Source organism: Crotalus tigris, unplaced genomic scaffold (assembly GCF_016545835.1).
Source record: "Crotalus tigris isolate CLP2741 ecotype Arizona unplaced genomic scaffold, ASM1654583v1 scf7180000017630.2799268, whole genome shotgun sequence".
Lineage (NCBI taxonomy): Eukaryota > Metazoa > Chordata > Lepidosauria > Squamata > Viperidae > Crotalus > Crotalus tigris.
In genome coordinates, this window is record NW_024096524.1 from 234,477 (window position 1) to 261,808 (window position 27,332).

At 39.7% G+C, this 27,332-nt stretch overlaps 2 protein-coding genes across 4 annotated transcripts in view; one reads left to right on the forward strand and one right to left on the reverse strand.

Moving 5' to 3' along the window:
• The window catches only part of DIPK1C (divergent protein kinase domain 1C), a 27,640-nt gene extending 21,935 nt beyond the window's left edge, over nucleotides 1–5,705 (reverse strand). For both annotated transcript variants that reach the window (XM_039334394.1, XM_039334393.1), the window contains exon 1: nucleotides 5,370–5,705. The gene's annotated coding sequence lies outside the window, so the exon portion shown is untranslated. The remainder of the gene's footprint in view (nucleotides 1–5,369) is intronic.
• On the forward strand, nucleotides 4,927–26,133 carry CNDP2 (carnosine dipeptidase 2). Of its 2 annotated transcripts, none has more exons than XM_039334390.1 (12): nucleotides 4,927–5,068; nucleotides 9,311–9,403; nucleotides 11,454–11,597; nucleotides 13,795–13,957; nucleotides 16,648–16,736; nucleotides 17,959–18,159; nucleotides 19,148–19,232; nucleotides 21,138–21,298; nucleotides 23,577–23,741; nucleotides 24,389–24,530; nucleotides 25,076–25,223; nucleotides 25,388–26,133. In XM_039334390.1, the coding sequence occupies exons 2-12, from the start codon at nucleotides 9,341–9,343 to the stop codon at nucleotides 25,455–25,457; spliced, it is 1,431 nt and encodes a 476-aa protein (XP_039190324.1). In that variant the 5' UTR covers nucleotides 4,927–5,068; nucleotides 9,311–9,340; the 3' UTR covers nucleotides 25,458–26,133. The 2 variants fall into 2 exon arrangements, with proteins under 2 accessions (XP_039190324.1, XP_039190323.1); XM_039334389.1 differs by lacking the exon at nucleotides 4,927–5,068 and adding an exon at nucleotides 5,338–5,445.
• Nucleotides 26,134–27,332: the final 1,199 nt, after the last annotated feature.

A 27,332-nucleotide genomic window follows, 5' to 3' on the forward strand; every position in this document is an offset into this window, starting at 1 on the left:
TTCCCTCTCCTCTCCTGCCCCTTTTTCTTGCTTCCTTCCTGCTTAGTGCACAGTCAGACCAGACAAATCACCCTTGACAGGAGTTTGAAGTAACTTCAGAAACTTCTGAAATTTGGGCTCACAAGACCTTAGCCAGAGAGCCACAGGCTAGTTGTACTACACAAAATCCAATTGTTAATGTGATTCAGAAAATCAATTCAGCTTAGACTTAAAACTGAATTGTTGAATTAGGTTGGTTCAATTCAAATTTCCAAATCCACTCAGGAAAGCTGCCTCTTTGCATGTGCCACTCAATTCAGAGGTGTCTGATTCAAACTAGCTACTCAGCTGGATTGACTAGTCAATTAACTTCAGAGATGTGACTGATTCATCTTTGAAAAGAATGAATTGAAAATTTGCCTAACTTTACTTTTCTTTTTTCTTCTGTTCAATTGTGTCTAATTTTCAGAGGCTGCCTGTACAAGTCCCTGAAGTTTTCTTGACAAGGTTTTCAGAAGTGATTTGCCATTTCTTCCTTCCTAGGGCTGAGAAAAAGTGACTAGCCCAAGATCACCCAGTTTCCTTTTTGCCTAAGGCAAGGCTACAGTCCACGGTCTTCCAGTTCCTAGTCTGATGCCTCAATCACTACACGAAAACTGACTCTTGTCCAACTCTTTTGCCCACAGCTAATCTACACCAATCAAGCTGGTCTTAGAATCACAGGCATTCCTGAGAAATCTAGTGTATATTGTCCATATTCATTCCACATCTTATCCCTTCACATTCTCATGCAAATAAACTCTTGTAGTATGTTCGCAATATTTCTTCAGCCAAAATGCTATAGATACTACTCAAATCATTTTTCATTACTGTATCTAAATCTGTTGAATGGTATAATCTATCGAATGTTATGTGCAATCTACCTTCTCTTAAGGGAGATATACAGATATAGTGTCCCCTCAAGTGTGAGGATTTACATGACTTCTATTACCATCCCTTCTCTATTTTTACAGTGTATACATGCTGCCTCCTGGTGGTAGTTCATTGTTTGAAGCAATCCCTCCTTCTACACACACTGTATAATTTCTCCTTACATATTGAATTCATGATTTGTTGTATATGCCACAGTTTATATAGCAAACTAAGCCAAAACCAAACCACTTTATGGTCCAGAACAACATGAATCTAGGAGACATGTAGTTTTTGAATTCCATTCTTCAAAGCTGTCTTTGTCTTCCTGATCAAAGAAGTAGTCTTTTATATTAGCTTGCTCTTCAATTTTGCTGCTTGGCACACATCCTTGTGGCCAAAATGACAGCTGGCATGACAGTAAAGCAGAAATTTGTCATACAAATTAAAAATATCTACTCTCCATCTGTTTTCTGACTGTGTTGTGTTGCACAGTCAACAATCAGTTGCTAATGAAATTGAGATTGTCAGAATTTTAAAAATTAATGGCCTTTTGGGGGGGGGACACTCTCTAAAAAATGGCCTTTTCCTGAAATGTAACAATTAGCTCATGCAACAAGGCAGCTGGCATTTGGAATGAGAACAGTTAGGTCAGTTGATCTAACTGTTCAAAATGCTATATATGCGGGTCTTTAAAAATTTGTTCTTTCTCTTAACTTGTATTTGGAATATATTAACCTTTTCCCACACCTAGAGGAAATATATACAACTTTTACAAATGCACTGGGAGGCAGCTTTTGATGCATTTTACCATCTAAATATTTCTGATTTCTCACAGCCAAATTGAAACATCATAAGGCTGACAACTGCTTGAACATACCACCTGTGTACTACAAGCTCTATCTTTATTGTGCTAATTTGCCTTCTTCCTGAATAAGAATCATTTTCTAGCAATACTGCAAATCAAGAATTTATAGCTATTAGTAATAATGGTGGTGATAGCATTCCTAAATGTTGCCTGTTTGTGCAGAGCTTTCTAAAAATAATTTCAGTTGTAATAAACCTAGGTATCTTCTTCATTCTCGGATTCAGAAGTTGGAGAATTTTCAAATGTGTATTTTACTGAACAATCCATGTAAGCAATGTAACCTCTAAAATCAATATAAAATACACACCTGAATAACTTTGGAATAGGGGATAAATGTGATCATTAGAATGTTTGGAAAAGCAGAATGTTTGGGTTACTAAATGAACTGAATGGGAACAGATTATTGAAGGCTGAGTGAGGATGGTATTAAAAGCCATCTTCACTACACAACAGAATGACCTTTCGAGTATTTAGGTTTCCACAAAATAATCCATCCAAGCCCTTTTAAAAATCTGGTTGGCTTTTCACAATTCCATCAACCTTCTCCTTTTGCTTGCTCTAGAGGAAAAATGTAGCTAATCCTATGGCTCCAAGAGATGAGATCATATGGACCAGCCTGTGTGAATAATGTTGATGGGTTTTAATAAGATAGATTTTAAAGCAGGGGCTTTTGTTGGAATAAGTTTAAATACAAACAGTTCAGTTCAAGGAGTAAATTTTAACAATTTTTAGTTAGTTTTCATTGCAGATATAAGAAGCCATCTTCTGGCCTCTTCTAGTTATCACACAATGAAGTTTTGTTTTTTTTATTTTCAATAATGACCTATTGTAATATATAATTACTGACTCACAACCATTTTACATGATAGTATGTCAAAATATTAAGCTGGACATGGAAACCACACTAATGCAATTTGAAAACCACCGTTTCTAGCTTAGTGGAAAAACAAATTCAGTCAGCCAACAATATTAGGCAAATTATGGCAGAGCACAGTGGACCAATCCTTTCTTTGTTTCGAATATTTAAGATACAAGATCTGATTGTTGCCATGTTAAACATGACTATAGATTACTGATTGTCTGATTGTTTAAAGTAGGGGAAGAATGGAAAGGAAATTATTGAATTAGATTTTCCTTAGCCTGGAAACTCCTCCTGCTAAGTCATGTTTCTGTTTTATTTTGATTTATGGTGTTGTGCAAATTCAATCATTGCAATATGTGAACCACATCCCTATTATAAACAGGACTAATGAGCAGGAAAAAAATTAACATGGGATCCTGGTAAATCAGGTCGAAAATCTACTTTATCCACTCTTTTCTCAGTGCCTTAAAAAAAAAAATCCCCTAAACACTCTTTTGTTGCTATTTTTCTGAAAAGTGTTAGTGTTCTGAAATCAGGCTATGGGAAAGGGTGGACTACATGTCATCCTTAGTAGATGTATCTTTTATGAGTCTTCCAATTGTCTTCTGAAGCCACCTAAGCAACACCTAAGCCAACACCATCAACACAGTGAAGGCCATTAATCTATTTAATTATACATTAAATATAATAATGCTACAGTCATTATTTTTCATTATTAGGATTCTGGGCAGAGGTGTATCCATTATGTAAAGGGTAGGAGGTTTTTTTTTCTCGTCTGAAAGTTCCTTCATCATCAAAATTGTTGGAAATTGAAGACTGTCAGCCTCAAGAGGCCATTCATTTTAGTGAGCTGTTGAACTGACTACACAATAATTCATAGTTACTATAGTATTAAATCTTGTTCTTTTACTGTAGCCTCCTACCAGAGATTGGTAACCATTAGTGCTATTTCAGCCACTGAAGTTTATTTTTTTTCTCAACCTGGGACAATGGTTTTTCCTTACCTTCCAGACTGCTGTTGCATTCTTGCACTAATGCAGGGGTCTTCAAACCTGGCCCTTTTATGACTTATGGACTTCAACTCCCAGAATTCCTCAGCCAGCAAAACTGGCTGGGAGTTGAAGTCCACAAATCATAAAAGGGCCAAGTTTGAAGACCTCTGTACTAATGTATTCCATTCCCACAATGATATAAGTGGTTAAATAGTTGTTCCAGGCTATTTCTACTATTTGTATTTCCAACATGGGGAGATTGCAATCTGCTAAAATAATTTGCGTGACTCCCCCAGTAAAGCTAAATAAGTAAATTGTGACCAAAAGCAGTATAATAAATAAAATTGCTGTGATTGGCAGATAGTATTGAGAGATGGCTAGATCCAACAAGCTTGGCTTCCCCTGCTTTACCTGAGTAATCCAAACTTTATATTGCAAGCTGGAGGAGTTGACAGTTGTGAGTAGACAAATCCTGGAGGTGAGACTATGGAGGTGAAATGGAGCATCCCCAGAACTTACTCTGGATTTTGCTTCCTGTTTTGCCTGAGATCAATCACTTTGTGAAAGAAAGAGCCCTATCAAAACTTACACTAGGGCTTGCATACATTTTATGATCCTCTTCTCAAGCATCTGGCAACTCTGCAGGGAGTTGTGACCCTCACTAAAACCCAAAGCTTTAAATTTAAATCATACAATGGTTAAGATATGGTATTATGTGTTGAAAAACACATAAGGAACGAGGTATAGAGAAGTTTGCATAAACACAGGCAAAAAATCTTCAGTTTTCGAAAGGTCCAGGAGGTCAAAAACAAACAAACCCAAGCTGTATTCTGAGTCTTAATTTTTCACACTGCTTTCTCTGATTTTCAGAATAATTAGCATATTCTTTAGCTATTTAAAGAACACTAAGCAGCATATATTTACAAAGCTGATGTTTTTCTTTTTAGCATAAGCCTCTTTTCTGAACAGAGTTTAGCATTTTTCGCCTCGATGATAACAGTTTAAAACATTATAAAGTAAACTAAATCAAATTATAGGATTGAAACGCTTTTGACACTTTCTATATTATCAGGATTATATTTATTCAACCGCCAGCGGTATAAGACGATCCTAGCTAGCGCAGGGGGCTCCTTCCCTTCAAAGGAGAGCCTCGCTTTGAAAGACTCACAGCTATAATTACAGCCCCTTTGGCTGGTTGACTCTCAAGTTTCGCTCTTCGTTCTCCCTTCATTCATCCACGCCTCCCTTCACTTCCTGGGTTCCTTCGTACATGGCGACCAATAGTGCCAAGCCGAGTGGTTTGGAGGCCGCTGATTGGCCTTCGCGCAATTCCAAAGGGGCGGCCTTAGCAAGAGGCTTTAAGCTCCACGCTGGGTGCTCTTTCGCCCTTTCTGATCTTTCCGCTAAGAAATACCCACTACCCGAGGGCTTGGTCCACCTGCGTGGGGACAACGTACGGTAAGTAGCAGACCCATCGCCCGCGAATGCCAAGGGCGAAGGAAAAGAAAGGTGGGCGCCGGCCGTAGATGTCGGCGTCCTATTCCCATCTTGCTTGGCCCCTTCATTGCCAAGTTGGCAAAGTTTGCCGGCACCCCGGCTGCTTCCCGCTCGCTCCCATTTTCCCATAAGGGGAGGCAGCCAGGAGGAGCCGCTGGGGATTTGCCTCTCTTCAGTACCCGCCAAGCCCCCCTCTCCCCCCCCCCCACGCCCGGGCCTTCTGCATCCGCCGGGCAGGGTCCGCCATGGCTGTAGCGCTCACCTTCTCTAGAGCTTGTAAGGCTTTCCTTGGTCGTGGCTTCTGCCCGCGGCACTGGAAGCCAACCCTAAACCGCAAGGTGAGTAGGAGGAAGCTGAAATTCGCTTCGTGCAGCTTGGTCCTTTAGCTGCAACCGCACCTTCCCTCACCTCCGTCGTTTCTGCCTTTTGCTTGAGAGTTGCAAGTCAGGAGGGAAGGACCGAACCAGGGCCCTTGTTTTCTTTACGGCTTATGTGGTCATGAGAAAAAAAGGACTTTTTTTATTTCCTGCTATCAACTGAAGCTCTCCCCGCCCCTCCCCTGCGGTTGGATTTAAGATCCCTAAATGCCATGTAATCCTGGTTTAAAAATCAGATAGTACTATAAGGGGTCCTTGGTGCTCTCTGAGCTTGCTTGTTTTCTTGCAGATGTTTTATTAACCTAACTAGATAACATCAGTGCTAGTAAGCTGTTTTGCTGCCAGTTTATATATGCAGACTGACAAGCAAAGAGCACTTACTGGCACTGATGGTGTTACCTAGTTAAGGTAATGAAACATCTGCAAGAAAACAAACAAGCTCAGAGAGCACCAAGGACCCCTTATAGTACTATCTGAGCTACAAATATTCTTCTTCATCAGATAGCATATAGCCTAACACCACATCTGATGAGGGGATGACTGTGCTCTCTTATCTATCTGAAAAAATAGGTGCCTATCAGTTCTTTCTTCTCTGAGGGGTAAACAGTACATTTGTTTATTTGTTATACTAGTGACAATCAACAAATGTAGAAGAATTGCTTTTAAGGAGAATGCATTGATAATCTAGGGCAGGGTCCTTAAAAGCAGGTCTGTGAAACTGCAGCTAACATCTGGCTGAGAGGCAGTGTGATATAGTGGTTAAGGTGGACTGGAAGCCTCAGTCCATGGAAACTGGCTGAATGACTTTCAGCCAGTTATTTTCTCTCAGTCATAGGGAAGTTGGATATTTCTACCAACTCACATTAGACCAGCATGGCCAATTATAGTTTGTAATCTTCAATGATAAATCCTTCATCTTGCATAAAAGATAAAATATATATTTTATCTTTAAATCTGTTAGTTGAATGTGCACTAAAAAAAACTAAGCTTTTGTTCTTTAAAGCTAAGAGATCTGAAATCAGGTCACATTTAGTATAAAAAAAGACTTTCTTGTTCTATACTGATAATTAAAAAACTTTTGCTGTTTTTGTTTAAGTTTGCATTTATTAAAGTGAAACCATTACACTGTGCTTTATTGAGTTGATTCATATTTATATGTTAATATTTTCACAGTGTTAAGATGTGCTTGAAAGACGTCCCATTTCTTGCCTGAAATGGTATAGGTTCTCCTGCTTTAGCAGGGGGCTGGACTAGAAGACCTCTAAGGTTCTGTTCTGTTCTATTCTATTCTATTCTATTCTATTCTATTCTTTAGTTTCTAGAGGACTAGCATATCTGGATCATTTTACTGATCATCTAGATTTTTGCGGTCTGGATCTGGTAGCACTGGGATTCTAGATAGCATGTTCATCTTAAGTGTACCCCACTTTTCTGAAGTGAAAGGAACTGAAAAAGGCAGGCACAGCCACACACCTCTGTGTATTAATGACTCACCTGTGGAGGTGGTTAGCAGCACATAAAATTAAATTATATAATTTAATGTGTGTGTGTGTGTGTGTACGTGCACACACAAACACACACACAGTTCTTTTTCATAGATTTCCTGCAAGTGCAAATTCATTTTTTTCCTCCAGGCAGTTCCTCTTTCTTATTTTATCATTGAAACAACATTGTGAGGCTGTGAAATAGTAAAAGGCCTAGATTCTGAAGAAGTTTTTGTTGTTGTTGCTGCAAAGGCTGAAATATAAATAAAGAGAAAGTCCTATTGAATTCAGCAACATTTACTTCTGAACAATTAAAAAGAATGTCTTTCAAATATCTGATACTATGACTATCTTTTCCTGCAACCCATCTGTGTAAAGCCTTGCAAACTGATGTAGGTATCAGCCAAGCAGTGAAGGAATGCTAATTGCAGACAGTTAGTTTGAAGATGCTCTTATTAAAAACTTATTAAAGTAGTTTAAACCTGAAGTGTGAAATATAATTCTTTATTGCCTAATGTTAAAAACATTCTGAAATTGTTTCTGTGTCAAAAAGTGTGATGTTTTTATATCTGCCAAACAGGATGTTGTTACTCTTACTATATTTTATCCCATCTTTAAAATATAAGACCAGGTAGTGAACATACCTAGTGTACCTGCTTCCAGGGTTCTCCACAACAACCTTGTGGGATGAGTTGGGCTAAGAGAGAAAGGCTAGCCCACAGGTCAGCAACCTGCGGCTCTGGAGCCGCATGTGGCTCTTTGAGCCTTCCCCTGTGGCTCCCAGCCTCCTCTGCCATTTGCAGAGAGAGACAGAGACAGAGAGAGGCACTTGCGCGTCCTTGCTTCTCTCTCTCTCTCTCTCTCTGTGTGTGTGTGTGTGTGTGTGTGTGTGTGTGTGTAAAACAGAGTAGACTCACAGTGTTCTCCGACAAGCTGAAAAGCTTTTTGGGCGGGGCTCCTCCCTTTGCTGCATCTCTGCAGGAAGCAGGAAACAGGAAGGGCAGGAGAGAGCTAGCTAACCCAGCTATGCTGACTCAGGAATTCTGGGAGTTGAAGTCCATGAGTCATAAAAAGGCCAAGGTTGCCTACCCCTGAGCTTGTTGGAGAACATCTTGAAGCCAGCTTGCCAGGTGAGCAGCAGATCGGAGAGAGGGAGAGACGGTGGGGGGGAGAGAAAGAGAGAGAGAGGGAGGGAGGGAGAGAGAGAGAGAGGAAAGAGAGAGAGAGAAAAAAAGAGCAGGGGAAGAGGACTGGCAGACCAAAGGCAGAAAGAGGGAGAGGGAAAGGGAGGAAGGGAGAGAGACAGAGAGAGAGAGACTCTTTTGTCATCTAAAATGAAGATAACACTGCATATATCCTGTTTTACCTTTATGATATATATATATATATATTAAAGGTAAAAAAGGATATATGCAGTGTTATCTTCATTTTAGATATCAAAAGGGTTTTGCGGCTCCCAGTGTTTTGTCTTCGGTGGGAAATGGGTCCAAGTGGCTCTTTGAGTGTTTTGGGTTGCCTACCCCTGGGCTAGCCCAAATTCAAACGGAGCTTTTATGCTGAAGGAAGGTTTAGATCTCACAGTCTCTGGATGTCTAGGCCAGCACCTCCACCACTACACCAAAGTGGCTATCACATTTGACTAGCAAAATTCTAGTAATGGAAAATTGGCTACATTTTTACCCTTCTTGTGGACTCCCATCACATTTTTGTGGAACTAGATTTTTTCATAATTTGAACACGGTGCAGCCCTTGGATCTTAATGTTTCTCTTGCATGAATCACCATGGCCATGTTGACTTTACCTGGGAGTGGTAAGAATCACTTACCAAGATCACTTGAGCCTCCAGCCACAATAATGAATCCAGGAGCAAACTGAGTCTGTTCCATCAGGATGAGAACATTCCTGTCCAGAGCAGACAGTGCTACTAATCAGTGACCTTCATCCAGGTCATCCCAGAGTTCAAGCTCTGATTAGGTTAGATTAGTTCAGCTGCCAGAGGGAAATAGAGCTGGGTTTTGAGTAGGATCTGCAAAGACAATAAACAGGATGGCCTTTGTGCAAATTCTCTTTTCTACCTCCTCTTGATTACCATTGAAACTGCAGATCTGTAAGCCTTTAAAATCAACAGCTAATGACTTTCTTTGTATTGCTTTTTCCTGTCACAAGACTTGTGGCATTACTCACAGGATTCGCCTTTAGTGAGTCCTCATGATTTTGCTAAATCTGCTGAGCTAGGCAGAATATAGAACATTAAAAAGGAAGAATCCCAAGCGAGATAGTCTGTTGCAAGAGCTTAAAATTCTTTTTCCTCTCTCTCATTTTTTTAAAAACCCACTCTTTAGATTTCCCAGTCACAGTATTTTAATCAGAAAATGGCATCTGCTCTGGAATCTCTTTTTAAATATGTGGACAACCATCAAGACCTTTATGTGGAGGTATGTAGTCCTTTCCAGGACATAAACTCTTTCTTTGAGATTGCAAGATTGTGTAACTATACTGTTTCTACCTTGAACAGTGGGTATGGAATAGTCATGACAAAGCAGTTCTCAGCTAACCTTAGTTGATAACATAAAAGAAAAGTTACTCTACTTCTTCCAAATCTTTTGTAGGCTTAGAATAAGATTTAACTCTGGACTTTCCTTTGGAGAGCCACTCAATTCTCTCATTAGTTATTATGGTATAATCCTGTGACTCTGGAGATGTGTTGGAGATGTAATTAATCCACTCTCAAAGTTAGTGGGGCCAAGAACAAATTAAAGCAGCATTCCCCAACCATTGCGGCTTGGCAGCCCGACTGGGGTGAAGAGGGGAACAGGGCCACCGCTTGCACAAGCTGCACACATACAGACACACACACACACACACATACACACACACACACACACACACACACACACACACACACACACACACACACACACACTGGCCAACCATTCATGCGGCCCAATTCCGAATAGGCCATGGCCTACTAATGGGTCCAGCCCAGGGCTTGGGGGACCCCTGAATTAAAGGACCTGAGGCTAAATTTCATGGCAGCATCAAAGGTATTAAGCAAAGAATTTAAAAAATGGAGCTTTTTTCAGTTTTGAAACTCTTTTATGGGGAGTGAGATGGAAATTTCTAGCCAAAATGGAACATCATTTAGAAAGAAGACAATAAGATAGCTCACTTTATCTGCTGGAAAAGCTGTTCTTCACCACATTTTCTGATGACACCATGCTGCTTCAGACTAATAGTGGATGTGATGTCTTTTACATAAGAGTTACTGTAAGTCAGAGAGTGGAGGGTTGTCAAACTGCCAGACGCATCACGCAGAAGCTGCGCCCACCCCATTGCCGGCAATGGCAAAACAGTCCCAATACATTGTGCGACGTCATGTGACGTTGCGAGTTTGACATGTCTGACCTAGCAGCTGGAACATCTTTAAAAGAATCACTCCTGCAAGTCTTAAGGGTGAACAAGGTAGTCAGCCCTTGGTGTGAACCCAGCTGTAAAAGATTGCTGATGTGTATGGAGGGCTGAAGAATAGGAGGAATAGGATTTTGTATTATGACCATAACGGAAATCTATTTGGAAGGTTCATTTCTGGAGCTGTAACTTCACTTTGATAAAAGAATAGAATCTTATTTTGCCTCAGTTGCAATTTTTTAGACTCATAACTAAGAGTTACAACTATTCTTCTGGACCATGAAACAACTTTTATTGTAGGAACAGCCTTTCTCTTACTTGGTCCCTGGGACCAAAATTGTTTGCTAGTTTAGCTAAGGGGACTGTGTTGAAATATGCCGTTATTGGGCTCAAGGTTAGCTGAGTGTAGAAACTGCTACAATTCTGCTTCAATGTTTATTTATTTATTAAATTTATTCGCCACCCATCCCATATCGAAGCGATTCTGAGTGGCTCACAGTGTTAAAAGCATTAAAACCATAAGATAACTATTTCTAGAACAATAAAAATGGAACTACAATCAAAAATTAAAATTATAAGTTAAAAGATGGGTATGGAGGGAGAAGCATACACAGGAGAGGAGGTGGGATCTTAAGTTATCAATCACCTCCAGTGTGATGCTCCCCCATCGGGGTTCCAAGCCATCTCACAGAGCCAGGTCTTCAGGCTCTTGCAGAAGGGTGGAAGCCGATCTCACCTCAGTGAGTAAGATGTTCTAAAAGGCAGGAGCCACAGCAGAGAAGGCCCTTCTGTCCCCACCAGCTGGAATTCCTTGATGGACAGGGCCTGCCTGAAGCCTCCCCTATATTTAACAGTCAGTAGGTATTCTTGCTGATTGTGATTTGTAAACATTAGCCTTTGTTACAATAAACAAAAGAAAATTTTGGCTTTCTGTATTCATTACAGAATGTTTGTAATTTTTCTTAATGAATCTATATCCACTAAAATAATAGCCGAAGAAGATGACCTCATTCACTGTTTCCCCCCCCCCCCTTCTTCCCCATCATGCTTGCTGTTTTCTAAACTGCTTGTGAATAGCGACTAGCTCAGTGGGTTGCGATACAGAGTGTGTCAGCATGGCCGGAAAAGAGAGACGAAATCAGACGGATGATGGAAGTTGCTGCAAAGGACATTGAACGGCTTGGCGGCACAACTGAACTGATAGATATCGGAGAGCAGAGGGTAAGAAGAAGGGTCCTTATCAAGGAAGTGTTGGGAGAGCAGAAAAAGTTACTACTCATAAGTAAAAAAATAAAAGATTCCATCCAATTGAGCTCAACTTGTGACATGTAATATAGCTCAGTATAAAAATGGTTTGCCTTTGTGTTCTTCCAGCACACACTTTTGACCTTCCAGTCTAAAGTCCAATCTATATCCCTAGGATTTCCTGATGGTCTCCATCCAAGAACTATATAGGACCAAAGTTGCTTAACTTAACATAGTCTGCCTGTTTGTTTTGGAACTCTGCTGAAATCGTCTGGAGTTGTACTGTTTTTAGATAGTCATATTCAGGTGGCAACTAGCTTTCTTTCTGCTCTCCGTGCCTCTAGATGGAGAAGTGCACAGTGGGGATAGGAAGAGGCCTTTGCATTTAGCAGTGAGGGAGAGTTTGTATTTGTATTTGTGAAAGTGTGGAGAGAAGTCTGCATGCTGGAATTTGCAGTTCAAAAGGGGAAAGTCTCTTTACGGACATAGTAAAGAGAGGGGGAAGACTCCTCTAGCTTGGGACCCAGAATATGCTGCAGCTTGTGGGGGCAAAAATACTGCCCTTCCTGGTCTTGTCAATGACAGGGTGTGATCTGCCCTGTCTATCTTTGTGCTGCCATCCTGTCCTCTCTTGAGCCTGAGCTAATTAAGCAGTTTCGGTAGGCAGACAGACAGACAGACAGGTGTGCACTTGTAGGCAGTTTCTCTTCGAAATGAAGTATCTGTTCTTCAAACTCCCAAGTTCAACCTGTTCTGCTGGGTAAAATCTATCTTTCCCCTCTGAGGACAAGCCCAGTTTTTGTTTCTGCCAGTGTTTAAGTCAGCATATTGGCGGTGGAGCATTATCGTGATGTGGCTAAGGGTGGTCTCTCTCTTAAGGCTTTTATGGCACAATTCCCTGGCCCTTGCTCCTGACCAGAGTCTCTAGATTAGACTTCCCTACCCTGGATGAACTTCAGATGGCTGGGATGGCTACACAGGTAGAAGACACCAGTTTGGGGAAGATTTAATGGACTAAGCGGGTTTGTTTTTTTTTGACCACACAAACAAATGAAGACACCAGTTTGGGGAAGATTTAATGGACTAAGCGGGTTTTTTTTTTTTTGACCACACAAACAAATGATGAAAGAGAAAGAAGAAGGAATTGATGGTTTCTCCCTCCCTCCCTCCCTCCCTCCCTCCCTCCCTCCCTCTCTCTCTCTCTCTCTCTCCTCCCTCCCTCCCTCTCTCTCTGACATACTATTAGTAAAATGAATCATTGTCTTGTTTAAGAGACAAAAGATTAATTTTTCTCTTTCTAATCTTTTTGTCTCTAGAAGATGTAGTTTTCAATAGGAATGAGACTTCCACGTATTTCTTAGTGACTCTGCCTTCAGAAATAATATCTCTGTTCCTTGATAACCAGGCTAAGCCAATACTTAGGATCCAAGACAATGATACTGTTAGCATGTTCTGCACTTTTTTCTTGTCTTAAACAAAGGGAAGCTATACTAAAAAAAAAAGTGTGGTCTTGACATCATTGGATTGGGAAGGACCAGCCTTTTCTTTGTATTTTGTGTGGGTTTGAAGAAATGAAGTCTGCCTCACACATTACTCAGCTTTAAGAAACCCAATTTTCTCCTTAACCCATCCTTCAGGTGAGAAAAAATAACATTGAGTTTGTAGACATTTTAAAGCAGGGGTGTTAAACTGCCGGCCTGCAGTTGGAAGTTGCACCCACCCCAGCTCCGGCAAGGGGAAAAAAGTCACGGTACGTCATGACACGTCACGTGAGTTTGACACCCCTATTTTAAAGAATGTGTGCCAAGATTGATGCTCCTCCTTTTGCCCCTCTTACAAATTTGAAAAGACAGCACCCCGAAGTCATGTAAAAAATTTTGGGAACATGTACGTGTGCTATGAGTTACAACCCCATGCCAAAACTTTCTCATTTTACCCTGTACAGCAGGGGTTCTCAACCTTGGCAACTTTAAGACTTGTGGACTTCAACTCCCAGAATTCAAAGCAAAGCAAAGCTGGCTGAGGAATTCTGGGAATTGAAGTCCACAAGTCTTAAAGTTGCCAAGGTTGAGAACTCGTGCTTTACAGTAAATATTATACAGTACAAAATAGTTTTACAAATAGCTATTTCTCAAATAGCTCTACACTGACACCTAGTGTTTCTATATTACAGTTGTCTAAGGATAAAACAATTCCTCTACCTCCAATAATTCTGGGCAAACTCGGCTCAGATCCTTGCAAAAAAACTGTTTGTGTCTATGGCCATTTGGATGTGCAACCTGCAGCTTTAGAGGATGGGTGGGACAGCGAACCCTTTGTTTTGACAGAAAGAGAAGGTAAGTCTTGTCCATACCTGACATGTGCTTCTATATGTCAAATCTTGGGAGTAAATTTTGAAGCTGCTCTCATGTTGTTGCTTTCAGTTAGTTTTTTGAATTGAGTTCTCTGTTTACTCTTTGCCCAAACTACTTGCGACAGAAGATACAAAAACCAGAGACAAGGCTGTCTTATTTGTGTTTATTTAAATAATTTATTTCTTTACTTAAATGATTTCTATAGCCTTAATCTTAAGGCAATGATTCTTGTCTCTCTGAAAATTGGATATAATGTGCACAGTAGCTGCTTAACTTTTAGAAAGTATAGGTGGTCTATTTATGATTATCCAAATGCTGCTAAAGAACAGCATCCAGACTCCTTTATCATTATCTGTGCTCGTTGGAGTTGTTGCACTGGGACATCTGGAAGGCCATTTCAAGTCCAAATTTTAAAGGTTAAGTACTAAGCCATAATCTTAAAGGTTAAGTATCTCTTTAGCACACTGTGACTTCTTTCCAAACAAACTTAGATAAATTTGCTTGGTGGCCTGGCATATGTAGGCTTGTAATAAATGTTGAGCATGGGCAACCAAAAAGATTTTAGAGCAGTTTTATATAACTGGGTTAATTCTTCTACACGTGTTCAACTTGGGATGAAAAAGGAAAATTCACACAGCAGAAAATACAAAAGTAATTATAGTCCAATAAGCTGCATCTTTTCATTGGAGTTATAGATTTTGGGGGGCATTATCCTCAGGGATTTCCAGTCTTTATATTCATACTGGAACTTGGAAAGCATGTAAGGGCTGCCATGGTGGTGAATGGGATTTTTCTCATTCATAAGACAGCTGTAGTTATGGGTATGAATAGTTGTAAAAAAAACCTGCTAAGGGTGGGCAAGGGAGGTCACATTGGTATCTGTAGCCCCTCCATATTAAGTTCCCTGCTGATAATGTGCTACAACTGGGAAAGTCTGCCATATGTCATAACTTAGCAGCCAATTCAACCCTCTTCAGTAGACTAGCTTCTGTAATTCTCAGTCTTCTTAAACTTGCCGATTGAAAATAACAGAAGTTGAAGTTTTCACTTCCTTCTCCTTTCTTTTGAGATGTGGATGAAATTTTTTTTGCGTCCAGTAGGATTAATAAAAAATATTACAGTTGGTAATGGAAAAATTACGCATAATCAAGATTTTGCAAAAAAAAAAACTTGTTTGTACTGTCCACTTTCCGTTCTCAGCTGTCCTGTTTTGGTTATTCCATCCATGCACTTTTGTCAGGAGAGTAAGTTCTATTGCTGTAGCTAAAATGATCTGCCAGCTGGTCAGCCTTTTGAGGAAGGCCAAGTCAGCAGACAGACTCCACAAGGACTACTGATGTTCTACTTCATTGTTGCAGAGTAGAACACCAGAATCTTAAAAGCCTGACAAAGATTGTGTGTCACTGCTCTTATACTAGAGAGAAAATATTTAAAAAAATAAAATAAACTGAAGCGGATTGTAGGAGCGCAAACTCTCTAGCATTGTGGTGATGTAGCATATTGGGCCAAAAATTAAAATTAGGGATGGAATAGAGTATTCTGAAGAAGGTCATATTAAGCTAACTGGCATCTTGATCATGTAGGATAACACTTCAGTTTTCTACCCCATGCCCTTAATTTGTTTTCCCTGAACTTGATACTTTCAGCAGTGGAGAAATGTTGTATGCACCTTGGCTTTCTTCCTTGTTATCCAAGCTTATCAATTAACTGCAATTTCATTCAGCTCTATTTGTTCTAGTAATAGATAAGTTTATGATTTCAGGTCAAATGCTGTTGACTAAGCAAATGTTTATCTTTGCAAGCAAGCATTATGCTAAATAGAAACCTTTCCAACTAATATGCTTTTTTTTTTCTTGAGCAGTGAAATGTTACATGGTGGTTTGTCATTAAATTCAAATAAGGCTTTTAAGACTTAAGAAAGTGGATTGTGGAAAATCCTCTCCTTGCAATTCAGTTTAGATGCATGGTTGCTAAGACGAAGCTCAGTAATCTGTCTCTGGTGTAATGTGTAGCTCTGTCTTTCTAACTGTTCGAAGGGCTTAGCTCAGGTATAAGAATCCTTTTCATTAATGGATTTTTTAAATTGCAAATGGCCATGGGGGCATTAAAGTGGACTTGACGCTGAACAAAGTTTGTGCACCAGCAGGTCTTTTGATCTTCACAATGCTGAATGTGTACATAGCAGAGACATCTTGCTTTAAAAGGAGAAGTAGGAATGTGTAGGTTTTTAACAATCTTTATACAATTTATCCCTTTAAAAATTAGGACCTTGTTTCTTTCTGTATATGATGAAATCTTTGCATTACCTCCTTCTGTTGCAGGCTTCCCTTCCCCAAGTGTTAAGGGCAATTCTCAGACTCCAAAAGACCACTTCTCTTTGGCTTAAAAGTAAGGTGTTGTGACAAAGGGGTTCTGTTTGTAACCAAGATCTCACTGACCTCATTAAAGTGCACATATAGCAATTTGATACTGCATACATATATGGATATGGATGTCCTGATGCCAAAGCATCCTGGTTCGGGTATCAGAGACAAGATGGTCTAATATCTAAAGCTAAGATAGAACTGCAAGATGTGCAGACAGTGCCAAAATGACCTGAGCTTTGCAGGCTGTAGCTTCTCATGGCTGTAGAGATAATTATGTTTAATTGCAGCTTGCTTTAATGTGTTTAGGGAAGCTGTATGGCCGAGGATCGACAGATGACAAAGGACCAGTGCTAGCTTGGCTGAATGCTCTGGAGGCTTATCAGCAAACCAAACAGGTAAAGCTGGGAGTCCTGTGAACGATGGTAAAAGTATAAACTCCACATTTGTACCAAATCACAGTAGCCATCAAGAAAGATAACAGTATAAAGTGGTTGAAGTGGTTTTGTAACCAGATCATAGGAAAGTTTGTGTGGCTAGACAACTTCCTAGTGGCAAGCTTTCTGTGTGGTGGCAGATTTATTTATTTACTGAAATTCTCTCTCTCTCTCTCTCCTTTGGAAGCCTAGAGCATGATAAATGCCCAACTTGTTTGCTCCGTTCCTAGTGAAGGAAAAGAACAGTTTTTAGTGACTCCTAGCGTTTTTCAAACCCCAAACAAATGAAAGGGGCCAATTGAAAGGGGTTCCATCTTTTGGATTACAGGGCAAAAAGGGGATCAACTGAAGAAGGAAAATTTATTGCCAAGGTTTTTAGTTAAGATATGACAAGTTTTGGAGTTAAGATATGACAGATTGGGACAAGTAAGTTATCATTAAGGTATGACAAATTATAGGGAGACCCATAAGAGCCTTGGGGGAATCTGCTCTGGCTGAATCTGCTCTGTCTCATTAACCTACAGTGCAACAGAAGGGCTGCAGTTAGTGAGTCCAAGAATATTAAAAACTATTGTCTGGTCCCAAGTCATGTGCTCGTTATTTTGCCTTCCAGTTGCAGCCCCCATGGGAGCAGATGAACAACTGTTCTGGCCTCTGCAGAAATATTACCAATATTACCCCAGGCTTTTTCCTTTTCTCCACAATCCTAAAGAAAGAAAGCAGGCAGACACTATATGCTGGAGCTTTGAAAAAAGTGATGCTGGATGAAATTGTTCCTTCCTCCATCATTGCTCAGCACTATTAACTTGGATTAGAGATGTGCATTACTGCATTCAGTGAAAACAATTAGTTTTGAGGGAAACTTCTTCTGACAGAGAAATATGCAAAGGCTGATTTAGTTCACGATCATAGTATACAAAAAAGAATAATAATCTTCCTTTAACTTTTCCTGCATCTCAATTTGAAATGCAATTTCCCTCCACACACACATACACCCATGCTGTTTAGAAAACGGTTCATACAAAGTGCCAGTAGCATGACTGGAAAGTTTTAATTTGACCCTGCAGCAGAGTTCTCCAACATGGAGTCTTCCCAAGATTTTTGGAAGTATTTGATTGGCTCTAACTCTGAAAATCGTTAACACTCCCAGCTTCTGTTTCAGTGTTGTGGTTTTGTCCTCTAGGAAATCCCAGTCAATGTCAAGTTTTGCTTAGAAGGCATGGAGGATTCTGGTTCTGAAGGGCTCGATGACTTGATTTTTAAACAAAAAGATACTTTCTTCAAAGACGTGGACTATGTGTGCATCTCTGACAACTACTGGCTGGGCAAGAAGAAGCCCTGCATCACCTATGGCCTCAGAGGCATCTGCTATTACTTCATTGAGGTAAAGAACTAAGAATAAAACAGCTGGTTAAGATGACAACCATTATTAGGTTGGCCTTTGCATGCTAAGCTGAAAGACATCCCATTAATGTGCTTATAGGACTAGCCTTACTCAACCACTGAGTGCTCAAAGTTTCAAGAACTATTTTGGCACACTGGTTATCTCTTTGAAAAGGAGATAAATGTTATTTATACTGTGTTATCGGTGTGTGTCTATACTGCTGCCCATATGTCTTTCAAACTGATGCAAACCTCCTGGAAAGTTCTTATATCAGAGGTGGGAAGCATTTTGGTGTGTTATGGGGCATTGCTCTTCAAAAGTAATCTGTTGCAGAGGTCCACTCTGATGGGCAGGATTGGAGCCAAAAATGAATGGGCCTGCTTTCCTCTTCTCTTATTCCGTACCCATTGGGCTGTTTTGAAAGGACCAAATAGTTCTTGTCAGAGGAAAATGCCTATGAAAGGCCCTGAAATTAAGTTGCAAGTCATATGTAAGTTGATTGAAGCTTGTTTGATTCTAGGGATGTAAGTTGTCCACTCCTGTTTTAGGTACAGTTAAATTCAATATCCAGGTGCTTGTCACACTGAAGACCCCATTGTGGCTTATAACCTTGGGGCTTATTTTCACGACATTCTTGTTTATTAATTATATTATTGGTTATTCTCTTTCTCTCTCTCTCTCTCTCACACACACACACACAAAATACTTTTGGATGTTTGATTCTTTACTTCAACACTAGCAGCTTTGCAGAAATGTATACTTGACTTAAAAAAAAAACCCACCTTGCTCTCATCCTAAAGAAGATACTGAGAATTGGTTGAGTTTTCTGAAGCAATAATTCCATAATTCAGTTTGCAAGTCTTCCTAAGACTTGCAGCAAAAATCCTTGCTACAGCAGCTTAGCTTAACCTTAGAAATGTACTGTAAGTAATGCCTGTCGGTGAGCCTCTTAATGGGCCTTGCTTTTGCTTTTATCTTTTCCTATAAGGTGGAATGCAGTGACAAAGACCTTCATTCTGGTGTATATGGCGGCTCGATCCACGAAGCAATGACTGATCTTATTGCTTTAATGGGTAAGGGCTGTTTTAAGGGAGCCTTGTATATTAAAAAGAACCAGAACTTTTAAAGAATAGTCATCTTCCAGTCCGTCTGCCTTCTGATACATGAGAATATATCTCCCATAGTTTGTAGCCTCCCTCATATTAACTATTGCAGGAGTTAGTAACGTGGTCATGCTTTAAGGGAAAAAAAGAAATAGCCTTGACCCTCCCTGAAAACTTTTGATAATGCCAGGTTAACAATTGATGGACTAACCAGAATCTTAAGGAGAGGGTAAAGATCTCCTTGAAGGACAAAGATAACTGCAACATTGTTGGACCTAGAAAGCACAGATTTATTAGCCTATTGAATGTCGTTTCAATTTATGAGGTGGTTGAAGGTAAAATTTGAATTCTATTAGCTTTTCCCAACCAAGGTGCCTTCCAAATTTGTGGCTCGTGTCCCAGAATTCCCCAGTCTATATACCCATTACCAGATATTTTAAGAATCTAAGTTCCCATATCAGGGGATGCCCAGATGGGGGGAAAAGACTTGAATAGAATAATAATGATGCAGTTATTAGGCATGTTGGCTTCACTGAGCCTGGCAAATCATTTTTCCCTTTATTTGCTAGTGTGGTTCTTTCCTCTCATCTTTGCTGTTTGTTTCTTTATTGTTTGATGAGCAAGAGACTGATACTGGCTCTGGTGAGAGCAGATCAGAATTTCAAGGGTTTGCATGAAACTGTCAGATTCTGTTTCATGCACTTTACTTCCCCATCAAAGGCATGTCAGCTTATCATAAATGTGTACACTAAAAGCCATGGAACAACCTCCTGTTCCCACTTTACCCACTTTGCTCTTTCTGAGAAGATGCTATGAATACATGACACAAGAGCTAGATTATTCGATTGCTTAGAGACATTTTGGCTTTGATTGTTACCCCAGTGGTCATCCTTTCCATCTTCTGGAATAATCCTGAATTGGCCTGGAGGAGGAACTGACACTTAGATTGATTGAAGTTTTGTCAGATATTTCTTACCTTCAAATAATGAAGGCAGAAAGGAGTCAGGTTTGAAGAGGAGTGTGTGTGTGTGTGTATGTGTGTGTTCTTGTATCTTTTAAAGTTTTTGAAACCAGACGAACCAAGGAAATTTCTGCTATCTCTTTTTGCCCAGAAGACAACCCTTGATCTTCACCCACAGCAATAAACTCAAGCCTCTTAGAAATTAGTAACTAGAAATATCTGGCTGGGTGACAGCAAGTTAAGCCTTGAAAAAATTGATTCGACAGAGAGAATTTTATGAGGCAGCAGTTACAGCAAAGGTCTGGTGGCTTCCGCCTCTGGACACAATTGACTATATTCTAAAATTGGGGAAAAGGAAAAAGAATTATAGTTCTTCTTTCTGTTTAATTAAAATTATGACTTTGTAATAACTTACAGAGGGTCTTCCAGGAGGAGGCTTGGAGCCAAAAATGCAGCCTGGGATCTAAACTACATGTTCTTTGGCTTATAAAAGAAGGGTGCTCAAAAAACAATCTTCCTTGAGTCCAGGCTGAGCCTGGCCCAAATGGTTTCCCTGCTTGAATTGGCTATAAGATGGATCGCTCAGCAGGCAGGGCAGTTCTGAAGAATAGCCACTGCCCTGTAGCTCTGCATGTATGTTAGTGTGTTTATTTCTTAGATCTCAAAATTTTAAAATCTAAATCCTATCTAAAAAGGGAATGTTGGCTATGTTTGTTTTTATTAGCAGTTTTTGTGTAGATGCCAGTCTGCCTTTGGTGCAGCTCTTATTTGCCTTTTTTTTTTTTTTTTTTTTTTGCAGCTGCCATTTCAGTATAATAGGTAGTAAGGAATAAAAAGCTTTGAATACCAGCAACTAATCACGAGGAACAAGCTTGTCGGGCTGCCTTTAATAGCATATGGCTCTTTCTTTATAGGCTCCTTAGTGGATAAGACAGGAAAAATCCTCATCCCTGGCATTTATGAGACAGTGGCGCCTCTGACAAATGAGGAAAAGCAACTTTATGACAAAATTGACTTTGACCTAAAAGAATATGCAAAAGATGTCGGAGCCACAGAACTGCTCCATGACACAAAGGTGGGGTGGATCTTCTTGTTAACTTTGTAAGCAAGAAAAACAAATGTTATGAGGCATCACTCTTATATAGTGTAACGCTTCATAAGTAAGAGTACTCTGGTTAGTGTTTGTAAGGTATAAGGATGTCTAAACCAGGCTTGTCCAACCTGGTAATCTTTAACTGTGCATCATCAGCCAATTCTGGCAAATTTAGGTTGTGCATCCAAAACGCTTCTGGTTAGAGCAGTGGTTCTCAACCTGTGGGTCGGGACCCCATTCGGGATCGAATGACCATTTCACAGGGGTCGCCAAACAACGCAGTCCGCCATTTTTCCCCCTTTTCCTTAGCTGTGCTACTCCCTTTTATTCTATTGGCTTTTGAAAGCCAATAGAATAGACTCTCTTGAATAGAGTCTAATTCTATTGGCTTTCAAAAGCCAATAGGAATTGTCCAGGCTGTCTCTGCCCTGCTGAGCCCGCCAAAAGTCCCATTCTGCAAAGGGTGCTGCACCAGTTGAATAGTCCTCGACTTACGACCGGTTGGGGGTCGCAGCATTAAAAAGGTTGAGAACCACTGGGTTAGAGGAAGCTTATTCTGTTCTGTGGATAGTGGATCTGGCAAGATTATGCTCTCCATCTCCCTCCCCTCAAACACCCGGATTTGCGGAAATGGCTGCTATATTGCGTTCCACATAATTGTTTTGTCAGTTCATTTTGATGATTAATCAGCATGCTTGTCACTTGGGATAAGGTTACTTTCCAACTCTGAGGTATGCTTCTGAAGACACATGCATAAAATGGTGTTATTAATCTCAGATTTCCTCTCTTGTATACGCAGACTATTATAATCCATGTTTTAGACATTTGACTCCTCTTTTGATTGGGGAAGGACGTGTATTTGGAAGGCATTTCTAAATTATTTCTAGTAAGGGTGCTTTTCTCTTTCTTATCTGAAGCAAAAAAAGATGTTTTGGTGCAGGCATTCACACTACACCCTCAGCTTAAAGAGGAGGAATGCCTATTTTCCTGGATTTTTGGACCACAGGTAGCCCTCAACTTACAACTACAGCTGGGATCAGAATTCTATTGCTAAGCAAGGCGGTTGTTAAGTGAGTCATGGCCTATTTTACAGCTTTTTTACCATGGTTATTAAGTGAATCATGCGGTCATTAAACAAATCCAGCGTTTCCCATTGACTTTGCTTGTTGGAAGTCAGCTGGAAAGATTGCAGAGGAATAATCCCATTACCCTGGGATGCTGCAATCATCATAAATGCATGCTAGTTGCCAATTGCCTGAATTTTGATCATGTGACCCTGGGGATGCTGTGACAGTCATAAGTGTGGTTGTGAGTCACATTTTTCAGTGCTGCTGTGTCTAAATGAATGGTTGTAAGTTGAGGAGTACCAGCAGTTGCCCAGTCTCAAGAAAATATGTGTTTGAATTAAACAGGCAACTGGACTCCCTTGTTTTTCTTTGAAGATGTTTCGCTTCTCATCCAAGAAGCTTCTTCAGCTCTGACTGGATGGTGGGGAATGGAAGGGTTTATACTCCTTGCAGACAGCTGGCCATTTTAGATGCAAGGAATATAAGTCTTTCCATTCCCTGCCATCCAGTCAGAGCTGAAGAAGCTTCTTGGATGAGAAACAAAAACTTCTTCAAAGAAAAAACAAGAAAGTCCAGTTGCCTCCTGAAAAAAGCACCTTTGGGACAACCGTGACCTGGATGACTGAGACATTTGAATTAAAGAGGTACCAAGAAGTTATAATAGCATTTTATTGACATATTAATTTCACCATGTTATTTCCTAGAATTGCACAGCTACCCTGAGAATCAGAAAAAGATGTAGCTTCTTGAAGGACCCATTGCCAGATGTGGCATGTGCATTTTAATTAGTGAAGTTTAACAAACAGTACTACATGTATGATAAATTCAGTAAGAAATTATACATACTTAGTGATTAAAATAGACATAAAAGTGGGAGGAAGGGGAAAAAATTGAGGTCCATGTGCATAATCATGTACCAATATACAATCAGGTCAACCCTTAAACTTATTATTAAATTTGGTTGATAAAAACACATTGTTCAATATTGGCACATTGATCTAAAGAACAGAAGGTAAAAACACGTTCTTTTACTAGATTAATATTAGGCCATCAGAGGAGAATACAAATATTCCAGTTCTATCATTATCCAAGGTAGCCGCATGTTCATAATTTATAGTTTTGCCTTGAATCATTCTGCTATCAATAGACAATTGATGCTTGACTTTGTCTCTTCTCTTTAATGTTTTTTATAGGAAAATATTTTGATGCACAGATGGCGGTACCCATCCTTATCCCTTCATGGAATAGAGGGGGCTTTCTCTGGATCTGGTTGTAAAACTGTGATACCACGAAAAGTGATTGGCAAATTTTCAATCCGACTAGTGCCAAACATGACTCCAGAAGTTGTGACTAAGCTGGTATGTGTCAAGGAAAATGGATAAGGAAACTCAAATCACAGTTCAGAACATTGCGTGTTAACTACATCAGCAGAAGCCAGGATTAGGGCTATGCTAGAAATCCCTTCATTAGGGAGGCAGACTGCATTTTGGGTTTTTTCCCAATTCAGTTGCAGCTTTGCACATACTTTTTGATGAATGCTGTGTAGCATCCATGATTTGTAAAGTTATCTCAAGCACTAAACCAAAGCCTACATGTGAGAGAAGTAGGCAGAATTGAAAAAGGTCCCATCTCAGCTTGTGATACAAAAATCCCAACTTGGACGTTTCCTGCCCCATAAACAGGTTTTGATTTTTAAATCTTTTCCCATCCACAATTACTGCCTTTGGCTGCAAACTGCTGTGAGTCTGCAGTTAGTTTCAGTGCCAATTAGTATGTGCCCTGATACATGCAGTAGTGTAAGGCAAGTAAAATATTGGTATGGCTGTAATTCAGACTTTGCCCATATGCAAAAAAGGATTGAAGTACATGATTGTGCATGAAACAGCTTATTTATTCAGATGTAGGGAATTGATTTGTACTGTAGCCTTAAACAGACTTTCTGCATAATTGACCAACAATTTTATTCTAGTTGTTTTAAGTAACCAGTTTTTAATCATTATTAAAGGTTGAAGATTACGTATCTAAAAAGTTTGCTGAGTTGCACAGCCCTAACAAATTCAGCATAAAGCTGGGCCATGGTGGAAAACCTTGGGTGTCAGATTTCAATCATCCCCACTATATGGCTGGCAGAAAAGCCATGAAAACAGGTCAGTACATCTTTCATTGTTTCTGTCAATATCTTAATCAGAATATGATCTAAGATACCTTTTGTGTTTGACCTGTGTCATGATAAAAATATAGATACTTTACAGTGGCAAAAAACGGTCAGTTTTGATGAAAATCAAGCTGGAAAGTGATCCTTGAAAAAGATAACAGATGATGGGTATTGTGTTACTGCAGTGCCAACCAGCTGGAAGATAATAAAGGGTTAGCAGGTACACGAGTGAAAATGTTTTTTTCCCAACTTAGATATCAGGATATACAAATTCTGTAGTCCTAGGTCACGGGTGGGGAACCTTGGCTCTTTTATGACTTGTGACTTATGACTTGTGCTGGCTCAGGAATTCTGGGAGTTGAAGTCCACAAGTCATAAAAAAGCCAAGGTTCCCCACCCCTTGATCTAGGAGCACAGCCGAACCTATTTTAGGCTGTGAGAGTGAAAGCACAAAAGATCTGGAAGCTACCAAGTATGATAGAGGGGTTGGTAAAGAAAATGAAGATTGCTCTTAACCTTCTCCTTTATTTTTCCTAGTCTTTGGTGTGGAGCCAGACCTGACTCGAGAAGGAGGGAGCATTCCTGTCACACTGACCTTTCAAGAAGCAACAGGCAAGAATGTGATGCTGCTTCCTGTTGGGTCTGCTGATGACGGAGCCCATTCTCAGAATGAGAAACTCAACAGGTAAAGCATATATATTGTCTGTCATTATGCAGAGTTGGAGCTCTAGATTTAGCTCATAGGCTGGATGGAGATTTTCCACTTGTATTCTAGATTTTGCTGGGATTGCTTGGGTTTTGTTTTGTTGTTGTTTGGCCTATATTTAATACCAGGTGTTTCCTTTCCAGGTATAACTATATTCAGGGAGTGAAGCTTCTGGGTGCTTACCTTTATGAAGTTTCCAAGTTGAAGAACTGAATCCGAATCATTTTTGCAAATTGTGCTTTGGAATCTGAAAATTCATCAAAGTACATTACTGCAATTTTGAAAAGTGCACTATTTTGTTCCCTTTTTGCCTAATCTAAATAATGCCAATACACCTGGTGGAATATTTCAAAACTCAGTATAGAGCACTTTATACAAACAAGATAGTTGCTGCTGATTTTCTTCCTTTTCCAAAAATCATGTGCTCTATTCAAGGCATTATTCCAATACAGCAACTCTCCAATTTACTTGCCTTCCCTTCCAAACAAAGAAGAGTGTGAGTGGAATCTGGAAAACTTCTAATGATGATGTAATCTAAGCTAAGAAAGCAGCAGTAAATGATCAGTAATGCCTCACATTGACTTTCCCCCAAAACAGAATCTGAGCCCAATTCTTTGATCTCAGTGGAAGAAAATAATAACTGTCTTACTTGAATTTGCAAAAACAACAAGCCCTTCTAGAAGGATCCAACAGGAATGGAAAGATAGACATGGGTGGTAAAAGAGCAAAGAGGGCCCCCTTTCTCCCTGTGGGACTTGTAGTTGCTTATTTGCAGATTTTTCCAGTCTGTGCAGACATCTCGTGATAATAACAAATTGGTATTTTTCTACAACATTCTTTGTACTCCCCGTGGAAAGGCTGCTAAATAAATTCAACATTGGTCTATCAATTCTGGTATCATTTATTGCTTAGACATTGAACGTTTAAAGTATTGATGATTTCCAGCTTTTAAGAAAGCAGGAGGAAATAGTCTCAATTTCCACAAGAAATTAAGTCTCCAAAACATCATGGAATTGGACTAGAACCTTGGTAAATTCAAGATGTATGGACCAACTCCCAGATTCCCCCCAGCCAGCAAGACTGACTGGGGATACTGAGAATTGAAGTCCACACATCTTCATTGGACTATAGCATGCCTCACAATTACAGGCTGCCCTCTCCTTTTTGATATGGTTGAAGAGTGATAGCATTTTTTTCGGCTCCCCCTACAATTAATTGCAGTCAACTCCAGTTATCTCGTAAGTCATAATTTGAAATTACCTTAATTAAATTCCATGATGGAAGATCATTTAAGCCACCTTATACAGACAGCATTCACATGTGCTAAAAGCCATGGGTTATTGAACAAGCCATAGAATTTTGGTTAGCATAGAATCATAAAACACAGTTCTAAAACTATAGTGACTTTGTTTATCCGACATATTGAACAGGAACCAAGGAAAACATATTTTAACTTGATGCAATTTATAAAGCCAGCTTTATTCACCAACCTTTAAAAATCTAAAATAACAAAGTATGGTGTAACTTTTTCCCACGGGGATTTTAAGTCTTCCATTCTTCAGTGTAAAATCAAATCTATTATGGTCATAGACCAGCATAAAGAAAGTGGATTACAGTAATTAAAAAAGCATAAAGGATACATTAAACATCTAACAAATTTTGAAAAACTAGAAGATATAAAAGATATATGAATTAAAAAAAACAAGTATATATAAAATAAGGTGTAGGAGCATTAGATGGCTGTAGGGAAGCATAAAAAGTTGTTATGTGAAAGATATATCAAGTTCCAGAGAATTAATACGTTGAACTAGGTCAGTAATGGTGAATGTTTTGGGCTCAAGATTGAAAATAGCTAACTTGACTGCTGATGTGTCACCACCTCTCCTGAAATAAACAGAATACAATTCTTTATATATATTTTAAAAAATTCCAGTTCAATTGTGTGATGCTATGTATTACATAAAGAAATGTCAAATAATTACATAAATGAAATATGAGTAAAACAAACTCATTTTTGGGAGGCTCCAGAGGCTGTACAAGAAGACGACTGTCTCACACAACTTCTGTACAAGAAGAGCACACACCATT

Bases quoted from the DNA above. Each gene is read 5' to 3' on its own strand.
- CNDP2 (XM_039334389.1), top strand. From the start codon at position 5,353: ATGGCTGTAGCGCTCACCTTCTCTAGAGCTTGTAAGGCTTTCCTTGGT. The intron at 16,737-17,958 runs GTAAAGCTGGGA...TTTGTCCTCTAG, and splicing joins CTTATCAGCAAACCAAACAG to GAAATCCCAGTCAATGTCAA. The intron at 25,224-25,387 runs GTAAAGCATATA...TTTCCTTTCCAG, and splicing joins CAGAATGAGAAACTCAACAG to GTATAACTATATTCAGGGAG.